Below are 10,767 nucleotides of genomic sequence, written 5' to 3' on the forward strand. Positions count from 1 at the left end.
ATGCATTGGAGGCAGTACAGAGAAGGTTCACTAGACTAATACCTGGAATGGGCGGGCTGTCTTATGAGGAAAGATTGGACAGGCTAGGCTTGAATCCGCTGTAATTTAGAACAGTAAGAGATGGCTTGATTGAAACATATAAGATGCTGAGGGGTCCTGACAGGGTGGATGTGGAAAGGATATTTTCCCTTGTGGGAGAACCTAGAATCAGGTAGGGGGCACAGTTTAAAAATAAGGAGTCGCCCATTTAAGACAGAGATGAGGAGAAATATTTTCTCTCAGAGGGTCATGAGTCATGAACCTATTGAATGGCGGAGCAGGCTCAAAGGGCCATGTGGCCTACTCCTGCTCCTAATTTGTGTGTTCATGAAAATGAAGTATTTTTTTTTAAACTTGCCTACATTTTCCTTTCTGATTTTAACAGAGCACGTTTATAACATTGGAAGCTGTTTTCAACTGAATTTTTTCTTAATTCTCTATTTTCTGTATTCTGAAATTTTATTAATAGCTTCGCCGACGTCAATCACGACATATGAAACCTGCCAGACTTACGAACGGCCAATAGCCTTCACTGCCAGGTCCCGCAAGCTGTGGGTTAACTTCAAAACTAATGAAGCAAACAGTGCCAAAGGGTTCCAGATACCTTACGTCACCTATGATGGTGAGTGAACCTTGTGATGTGCCGTATTACAAATAGCTGTCATGATTGCTGTTGTCCACAATACTACAATCTTAGTGTTTAGTGAGGCACATTTTACAACGGCGTGATTGCATCTCAAAGGCTAAAATCCAATAACTCCATTGTAAACGTCCTTATCCAGCACCAATCTCCCTGGAAGAGTACTTGCAATATCTCATTGAGTCACTAAAGGAAGATGGAGATTCTAAAAGAAAGACTCACATTTATATAGCGCCTTTCACAACCTCAGGATGTCCCACAGTGCTTTACAACCAATTAAGTACTTTTGAAATGCTATCACTCTTGTCTTCCCTTTTTTTTTGGGCCTCCTTATCTCGAGAGACAATGGATACGCGCCTGGAGGTGGTCAGTGGTTTGTGAAGCAGCGCCTGGAGTGGCTATAAAGGCCTATTCTAGAGTGACAGGCTCTTCCACAGGTGCTGCAGAGAAATTTGTTTGTCGGGGCTGTTGCACAGTTGGCTCTCCCCTTGCGCCTCTGTCTTTTTTCCTGCCAACTACTAAGTCTCTTCAACTCGCCACATTTTAGCCCTGTCTTTATGGCTGCCCGCCAGCTCTGGCGAACGCTTGTACTCTTGTCTTATCACTCTTGTAATGTAGAAAATACAGCTTGCAATTTGCACACAGCAAGCTCCAACAAACAGCAATGTGATAATGACCAGATAATTTGTTTTTGTGATGTTGATTGAGGGTTAAATATTGGCCAGGACACCAGGGATAACTCCCCTGCTCTTGTTCGAAATAGTGCCATGGGATCTTTTACTTCCACCTGGGAGAGCAGACAGGGTTTGACATCTCATCCAAAAGACAGTACCTCTGACAATATAGCACTCCTTCAATACTGCTCTGGAGTGTCAGCCGAAATTTCTGCATTCAGGTGTCTGAATTGGGATTTGAACCCACAACCTTCTGACTCAGAAGCGTGAATCCTACCAACCAAGCCATAGTTGACACATAAAAATAAGAACTTTCCCTTTCAGGAAAGGTGAAAATATTGACACCACTATACTAACTAGGAAATTCTGATTCTGGCCACAGTAAGGAGTGGAAATAGGGCAAAGGCCAGAAAGAAAAAGTATGTAAAAGTAAAAAACGTATACAGGATAATGGAAATTTGCTTAAAACATTAGGATTAGTACAAGCAATGCTGTATCATTATTAAGAATTAACAGCATCAACAGCTTGGAATCCTGGGCCAGTTTTTTTTCTTGTTTACAAACCTTGACCCAGGAAGTCAGGAGTACTTTTTAACCCCTTCCTGATGAATATTGTTTAAATTTATATCTATGCAGAGGAACAAATATTGGATGTTTCTCGCTCATTTTGATTGATTTTACATTTCTTTTCTAGAGGACTATGAGCAGCTTGTCGAAGACATTGTCCGAGATGGTAGATTATATGCTTCAGAAAACCATCAAGAAATTTTAAAGGTAAGTGATTTAATTCTTTGAAATGACTGGATGCGATCCACAAAACAACATCAATACAGTTAGACACAAACTGAGAACATTGACAATGTAACTGGCAATGACAGCTTATTAAAAATTAATGGATCTCCCATACTGTTATATGTGGTAAGTCTGAGGAAATGGTTTCTCACTCTCACTTGTCTCTGTTGCCTTCAGGTTGCTATTTCCATCTATCTCTACTCCTGCGTCTGCCTTTCTTTTCTCTCTGCCAATTCTTCTCTCTGTTGTTCGTTTGGGTGGGAGGTTATGGTGGGAAAAAGAGCCATCAATCAATGCATCAATCCCCTCCCCCTGTCTCTCTCCCCTCTCCATCTCCCCCTCCCCTCCCCTCACCCCATCTCTCTCCCTCTCTCTCCCCATCTCTCTCCCCTCACCCCGTCTCTCACTCCCCGTCTCTCCCCTCACCAGTCTCTTTCCCCAATTTTTCTCCCCTCCCCACTTTGCTCCCCTTCCCATCTCTCTTTCTCTTGCCTCTCCCTCCCTCCCACCCCTTCTCCACCCACAACCCTTCCTTCACATCTCTTCACCTGCTTCTCCCTCACCGTCTCCTTCTCTCCCTGCCTTTTTTTTCCCCTTTTTCAGCCTTTTTCTCTCCCCTTTCACTTTTCTGTCTTCCCTTCACTCTCCCTTCCTCCCTCACTTCTGCTTTTCACTCCCTTGTTCCCCCTTCTCACTCCTTCACTCCCCCACCCCATTCCTTCCTGTAGCTCAATGTCATTGGAGCGAGAATAGTGGCGGGATTTCCACGCTGACATTCGGTGCATTTGGCGGTGCCAAGTTTTTCATACCACTGAGCCATAGTTGAGAAACCTGAGCTGGCGGCAGGCCTTCACAGTTGTCTTGTGGATTGTTGGATGGAGATCATAGACGGTTGATGATAAAACTTAGGCTGCAGGCAAATTGTATCGAGGCAGTGGCATAGGGAAAAGCTTCAACAAGATTGTCAGGCTGTAGTGGTGCAGGCCCATGTTGATGCAATTACATAGTTTATTATGAGGTTCATACAGTGCTTTTTTGGGGGCCAAGATAGAAGCATGTTTCAAACAGTGCATATAAAAAAAGTCTACCTTCCTCCAGCACATGAATTGGTGCTGCGCCCTCCAGTGGCAAGTGTTAGGAATTGTATTGATATCTCAGTGAAAAGATTGTAACAGTTGTTTGTCACATAACATTAGATGGAATCCTGCTTAACTTATTCATTCACCTAACATGATGCTCTGGACAAACAATAGGCACATTACCAGTATAATTTTGGTACCACAAAATGTGTATTATCTGGTAAATAATAGTCCCTTCATGCAAAGTATTATTTTTTTTTAATTTCAGTGGAAGCTTTAATGAATATTAATAAATTGTAAATAATTCTTGCAGTGTTGCTCACATTAATCTGGAAGCTGGAACACAGTTGTGATATCAAGGGATAGCGGAAAGTGTAGGCAAATGGCATTGAGGTAGAAGATCAGCCGTGATCTAGCGGAATGGCCTACTCCTGCGTTCCTGTGTTCGTATGATGTCCAGCTCTTAAGAAAGGGTTGGGTTCAACAGACCTATCCAGTTACGGTGACTGTTCAGTTACATTCTGTGGGGAAGTGGGTTAAATGGGCAAATCAAGATAATAACATAAGAAATTTAAGATATAGGAGGAGTAGGCCATACGGCCCTCAAGTCTACTCCACCATTCAGTAAGATCACAGCTGATCTTCTACCTCAGTTACACTTTCACATTCTCTCCCCATATCCCTTAAATTCCCTTAGTGTCCAAAATCTATCATACGAACATACGAATTAGGAGTAGGCCATTCGACCTGTCGAGCCTGCTCTGCCATTCAATAAGTTCATGGCTGAACTGATTACTCCACATCAAAGGCCTGCGACCCAACCCAAACCCAACAGGACCCGGCGACATGTGTCGGGTTCGGATTGGGTTGGGTCTGGTCGCTCTTCCGGGTCCGGCTTTCAGGCTCAGGTCGGGCCGGGTCTGGGTCGGACGCACTCAGTATTAATTGGACTTGAAAGGTTGTTTTAAAAAAAAATGGATTTGGAATTGGAAGGTAGGTAAAGTGAACATTCCGGTGGTCAGGTCGGGGGACGGGTCAGGCACGGGAAAAAATGGAGGGACTCAGGCCGGGTCAGGCTTGGGTCTGATGTGGTTCTGTCGGGTTCGGGTCAGGTTTTTTTTTTCCTGACCTGAGCAGGCCTTTACTCCACATTTCCAACTACCTCTGATAACCTTCCACCCCTTTGCTTATCAAGAATCTATCTACCTTTGCCTTAAAAATATTCAAAGACTGCCTTTTGAGGAAGAGAATTCCAAAGACTCATGACCCTTTGAGAGAAAAAACTTTCTCCTCATCTCTGTCTTCAATGGGCGACCCCTTATTTTAAAACAGTGACCCCTAGTTTGAGATTCTCCCACAAGGGGAAACATCCTTTCCACATCCACCCTGTCAAGACCCCTCAGGATCTTATATGTTTCAATCAAGTCGCCTCTTACTCTTCTAAATTCCAGCGGATACAAGCCTAACCTGTCCAATATTTCCTCATAAGACAGCCTGCCCATTCCAGGTATTAGTCTAGTAAACCTTCTCTGTACTGCCTCCAACGCATTTACATCCTTCCTTAAATAAGGAGACCAATACTGTACACAGTACACCAGATGTGGCCTCACCAATGCCCTGTACAGCTGAAGCATAACCTCCCTACTTTTGTATTCAATTCCCCTTGCGATAAATGATAAAATTCTATTAGATTTCCTAATTATGTGCTGTACCTGCATACTAACCTTTTGCAATTCATGCACTGGGACACCCAGATCCCTCTGCATTTCAGAGCTCTGCAGTCTCACACCATTTAGATAATATACTTCTTTTTATTCTTCCTGCCAAAGTGGACAATTTCACACTTTCCCTAATTATACTCCATTTGCCAGGTCTTTGCCCACTCACCTACCTATCTATATCCCTTTGTAGCCTCCTTATGTCCTCTTCACAAGTTACATTCCTACCTATCTTTGTGTCATCAGCAATCAATCTGAGTTTTGAATATACTCAACGACTGTGCCCTCTGGGGTAGAGAATTCCAAAGATTCATAACCCTCTGGGTAAAGAAATTTCTCCACAACCCAGTCCTAAATGACCACCCCCTTATTCTGGAACTATGACCTCTAGTTCTTGACGCTGCAGTCAGGGCAACAACCTCTTAGCATCTACCCTGTCAATCCCTCTAAAAATGTTATACATTTCAATGAGATCACCTCTCATTCTTCTAAACTCCACTGAAAAAGGGCCCTTTATACTCAATTTCTCCTCATAAAACAACCTTCTCATCCCAGGAATTAATCTAGTGAATCTTTGTTGCCCCCAACTGCACCCCCCCCCCCACAACCTACCTCACCTCCAACCCAAGCTCAGTATATCTTCCCTTCAGTAAGGGGACCAAAACTGTACACAGTACTCCAGGTATGATCTCACCAAAGCTCTACATAATTGCAGCAAGACTTCCTTACTTATACTCCAACCCCCTTGCAATAAAGGCTAAAGTAACATTTGCTTTCCTAATTGCTTGCTGTACCTGTAGGTTAACTGTCAGTGATTCATATACAAGGATACTCAGAATCCCTGTAAATAACAACATTTACTCGTCTCTCTCACCTTTTAAAAGTATTCTGCCTTTCTGTTTTTCCAACAAAAGATTTCATATAATAAACTGCTTCTCAGCTCCTCTGCACTCAATAAGAAGCAGGTATAACTGCTTGTTCAGCTTCAGATCAGAAGAACTCATCATGAAATGACTACCTTTTTTAAGCCTATTTTGCATCAATAAGAAAGTGTGACGTTTTGCAGTGTGGTATCTCGTGAGTGGTAAGGATCAAGTCTTGACCTGAGTCTTACATAATGTGTGTATAATATTAAACACAGAATGGTATAACTTGTGATTTTTAAAAAAAAATTTGCAGGACAAGAAGCTGATAAAAGCTCTCTTTGACGTACTGGCACATCCACAAAATTACTTCAAGTACACAGCACAGGAGTCCAATGAGATGCTACCAAGATCTTTTATCAAACTGCTTCGCTCCAAAGTTTCCAGCTTTCTAAGGCCCTACAAATAGTTTGACAGGACAAAGGCGATAAAATGACCCACTGAATTTTATTTTTACAGCTTTGTAACCGTAATATTTCACTATGCTGACTTTTTTGTGGCTTTCTTCAAAAGGATCCCAGTTCATTCTTCACTGTACGTTATTTATAGCTCTCAGTCCATCATAACGAAGACTGTTCATTCCTTATATTTATGTGTACGCTGGTATATATGACTGCTGGGAGCGCATCCAAAGCCTGCTCCTTATGCAAGCATACTTTATGCACTAGGACTTTCTGTCTGCATTGTGTGTTTTTTTTTCCCTGTATAAGAAAAGAGAGTGCAATGATTTCTTTCTCCTGTTGGATGTTTGAATGGAAGTTTTTTTCTACAGAAAGATGACAATATTTATATCTGCAAGGAAGCCTTTTTCGTCTTCACTGCAGTGAATCTTGACACCATCCGCAAATCACATCATAATGAAAAGTGACAGGATTGCAATGTTGCGCATTAATAATTTTGGAATTTATTTGCACTTGAGAATTGTATTTGAACATGTACAAAAGTTTGGATTTTGTATTGCCAGTTTTTTTTTTAATTGAATTGAGATATTCGCAGTGTGTTTTTTTTTTCCTTTTTTAATGTTAGTTTGTCCCAATTTCTCATGATGCTCAATCTTGTATCAAACAGTACAACTGGAACTCAACCATTTGTTTAACTGAAAGGGGCTTAAGAATCTCCAAGAATTTTGAATTACAAGTATAGTTCTGATGATGCTAACACTAGCTCTTTCTGCCCCACCTTGGGTTGATGGACTATATATTATCACTTTAGTGCAATTTTGATTATCTTTTTCCAATATATTAAATATAGTTCATGTTTTTCAGACAACTTATTTGTTCACCTCATCGTCTACATTGAGGTACAATTGGGTATTGGGGACACTACAATACAAAAACTTAATTTCAAGATCCTGAAATAAAACATTTATCATGCATTAAAAATAGTGCATATAATGCATCCTCAGTAAATGTGTAAGTGTTTATAGTTATTGAAAGAAGTGCATTTTAATGTGTGAAACAGAACACCGCACTGTAAAATAATCAAGCAGTAGAGGCTCTTCATTACGCTAGAGCATTAGCAGTTACTGTTAATATCCAGGACCACCAAGAGAAGACGACATATGGTGAGGGACAAATGTCCTTGGCCCAATGCAGGGGGCCCAGCATCTATAACATGTATATACTCCAAAATTATGGTGAGGAGGTCAATTCTGGGAAATTTTTTGAAGGTGTTAAGTAGTACCATTGTAAAAAAAAAAATTCTCCTGATTGACAATAACTACAATTTAAATTTTAGTCAAAGGAGTAGATTCCTAATGAGCAGCTAAAATGTGACCTTCGATCTAGACAAGAAACTAGTCGTGGAGGGAGTCACAACACAACACAAAAAAAATCAAATGGAACAAAAAGGCAGGGAAGAAAAACTAAGGTTTTCATGTGGAGGAGGTTTTTTTTGGTGGGCCTACAATTCTGCCAGGATAACTGCTAATCGTAAAAGCACCTGTTGTTGCTTGGACACCAACATTCTGCTTTGTTTATAGCTTTAACAAAGCTGGAAAGTCATCTGCCCAAGCTCATTGATCAATTGGATTTTCCAACCACTGGAAAATGGGAATTAGATTTCTTTGTCCCTGAACCCTTGCAAATTCATTACCCAAGTAGTTGCTAAATTGGATTCTTCAATGATTAAAATTTTATATCTGAATACTGGTCTTGCATTTAGTAATCTTGATCCCTGGAGTTTTGCTAACAGCACACCCCTGCCCACTAATCAATTACAGTAAATCAGGTAAAACATTTAGATTTATTAATTTAAAATAAATCCAAACAAAAAAACAAACTGCATCAGTGCATAGCACAAGCAAAAAGTAATTTGATATTCAAATTACAAGAAAACATTCAAAATATACATGTAGCATTATTGATCCTTGAACAAATTTTACATTAATTGTCATTTATTAATCGTAAAACCTGAGTTACAGTAAAACGGACTGATTGTGAACATTGCTACCAGGAAATCATTCTGCTGAGCTGAAAAAGTTTTTTAAAAATTGCTTCCTTTCTACATTAAAAATATTTTAACGTCTGCCATTGGTGATATTATCACATGAACACTCAATGTGCTCATATCAAATTTTCTCTGCTATTTTAATGAAGCATTACCTCATTAATAAGCAATTAAGATCAGCAAGTAATTTATACCCTTTGAAGTCCACACAATCTCCATTAATATGTATTCTATATTTCTCTTTGACTACAGGTCTAAATTAGCAAACTAATTATGTTAAAGTCGATAGGAACATTTTAGTCTGCCATTTGTGATTAGAGAGCAACTTCACATTGTGGTCTGATGCCCAGTGGTAATTGAATTAAGCTGATGAAATTCATCTTGATTCGGACCTAAAATAGCCATTGGAAACAGAGAAAGAGAAAGTAAAACTGTCAAATTGATTATTTAGGTTGAATTGGAACACAGGTGCCCAGAATTGAAGGACAGTGTATCACACTGTACTGAGCCCACTATTAAATAATTCATTCCATTGTAGCGATTAAATATTTCTTTTACTTCATCGTGACTGGTGTGGCTTATGTTTGCACAAGGATATGAATAATACTATACCACTATAAAGCAGATGTTTTATAAGGTTAGTGACTATTAGCAGGGTTCTATATGTTTTTTTTTCTGTTATGTTATTGCAATGATTTTAGAATACGCTAAAGCTATGTTTAATTTATAAAGTTCAATCTATAGTGAATCCAGCTGTTGTTTCAAATCTAGAATGAACTTTGTTTATTTAAACATTGCAGCAGGCAATGTGGAAATTCAACTCTTCAGCTGCAACTTTTATGCCAGTGTGGCTTCAGCATCCTGGGTGTGTTAATCACATCTCAGCATTGCTGTTAAACTTCTGTCCTTCTGTTTGATTGGCAACACAAGTGCAAACAAAAGAGGTGTCAGATGTGACAAATGTCACTGGCATCCGTCCACAAACACAGAGGCTGGGACATCTCTACCTGCCTGTGCCCAGAGCTGGCCCATTGCAGGCAAGTGTGTGGAGGACAGCTAACTGACTGAATTTGGACCAAACAGTACAGCCCTGTTTCGAAAGTGAGGTCTTTGAAAAGTTCTAAAATATAAACCAGACACAGTCTGATTTGTAAAATAAAAGTCCTTTTTTCCTTTATGTTTAATGATGTGGAAACATTAGTTGTAAGTTTACTAATGTTTGCTACTAAATTCAATCAGCAGCAAAGTAAACATCAGAACTCAAGCCACAATCTCACCCCTGCCCTGCCCAGCACATCCTTATTCGGCTCTGTCTGGTTTTGGACTTTACAAAAGATGCCAATCCTAAGAGTAAGTGTTGGGACGAGGGAGCATCTCTGACTGATTTCTGCTTTCCTTTCAGTAAACCAGGCTGCTTCATTCTATCCCGAACAGCAGTGTGAAAGGGACTTTTTAAAAAGTATTTGATTTCAAGGCACTTGGAGGGGTGGGTGGGGGGGGGTGGGGGGTGGAATTTAACTACTACTTGCTTCAAATAGCCCTGTATGTGACAGTTGGACTGCAGTGGGTCACGTACACATATTGTTTAAGCAGGAAGTGGCTATTTCTCATTGTAATCATTACTTCCAGTATAGATGTGTGTACAAGTACAGTTCACAGTGTAAATGGTAACACTTACACATACATAAGGGATATATCGAAGCCATCTTTGCTGTTAGCCCCCAGAACTAAATTCTCCTATCATACCATCAGCTCAAGGAACACTCCTGATGGGTTAGTAGGTAAATCCACCTTGTGGTGGTACTGACCCATTAGACCAGAAACTCTTGAGTTCTCCCCAGGCTATGCTGAGTTAGTTGATTACAGTTGGGCCAGCAACTGAAGGTGGAAAAATCAGCCACTGAACTGGTCCCTGCTGGAGAGTCTGCGGGCATGGATATTGGGTGATGACACACATAGTTGGGTTCAGCTGTGATGCTGCAACAGCCATACAGCCTGGTGCACTCATTTGCATAGGCTCACCAGAGGTTTGCTGGTGGTTTTTGGAAATGTACCTCAGCGGAAGGCAAGAAAGTTGGATTTTTTTTTTTTAATTAGTTCCTTTGGCATGTTGAATAAGTAATTTAGTTGCTGATTTACAGGAGCCATTACTGAAGTCCACACTGGTAGATGTGAGAGAGTTGTTGCCCTTTACTCTGCGTGAACTGTAACTTCTCCAGGAGATCCAAAGTTGCATTTTGTAATACTTCGAATAAAAGGAGTTTTATACATGTACTCTTTAAAAAAAAAAATAGCAGTGTTACAAATTACGAAAGGTTTTGTTTCTGTTTCATGGTGGCACAATAAAAATTCCATTACTCAAACTACTCAGCAAATGATAGTTGCAAGAGAGCAGGTTTTGCTGATACTCTGAAACTTGGAATTGAGCATTATCCATATTTGAACCTAGTCCTT

At 40.4% G+C, this 10,767-nt stretch overlaps 1 protein-coding gene across 2 annotated transcripts in view; it reads left to right on the plus strand.

The window, feature by feature from the left end:
- LOC137383822 (signal peptide, CUB and EGF-like domain-containing protein 3) overlaps window positions 1-9,781 on the plus strand; it is a 424,809-nt gene extending 415,028 nt beyond the window's left edge. For both annotated transcript variants that reach the window (XM_068057091.1, XM_068057092.1), the window contains 3 exons: window positions 509-661; window positions 2,048-2,127; window positions 6,122-9,781. In XM_068057091.1, coding sequence (XP_067913192.1) covers window positions 509-661; window positions 2,048-2,127; window positions 6,122-6,274 — 386 coding nt within the window. In that variant the 3' untranslated portion in view covers window positions 6,275-9,781. The remainder of the gene's footprint in view (window positions 1-508; window positions 662-2,047; window positions 2,128-6,121) is intronic.
- The last annotated feature ends 986 nt before the right edge of the window (window positions 9,782-10,767 follow it).

The sequence above is a fragment of the Heterodontus francisci genome, chromosome 25 (genome assembly GCF_036365525.1).
Source record: "Heterodontus francisci isolate sHetFra1 chromosome 25, sHetFra1.hap1, whole genome shotgun sequence".
NCBI lineage: Eukaryota > Metazoa > Chordata > Chondrichthyes > Heterodontiformes > Heterodontidae > Heterodontus > Heterodontus francisci.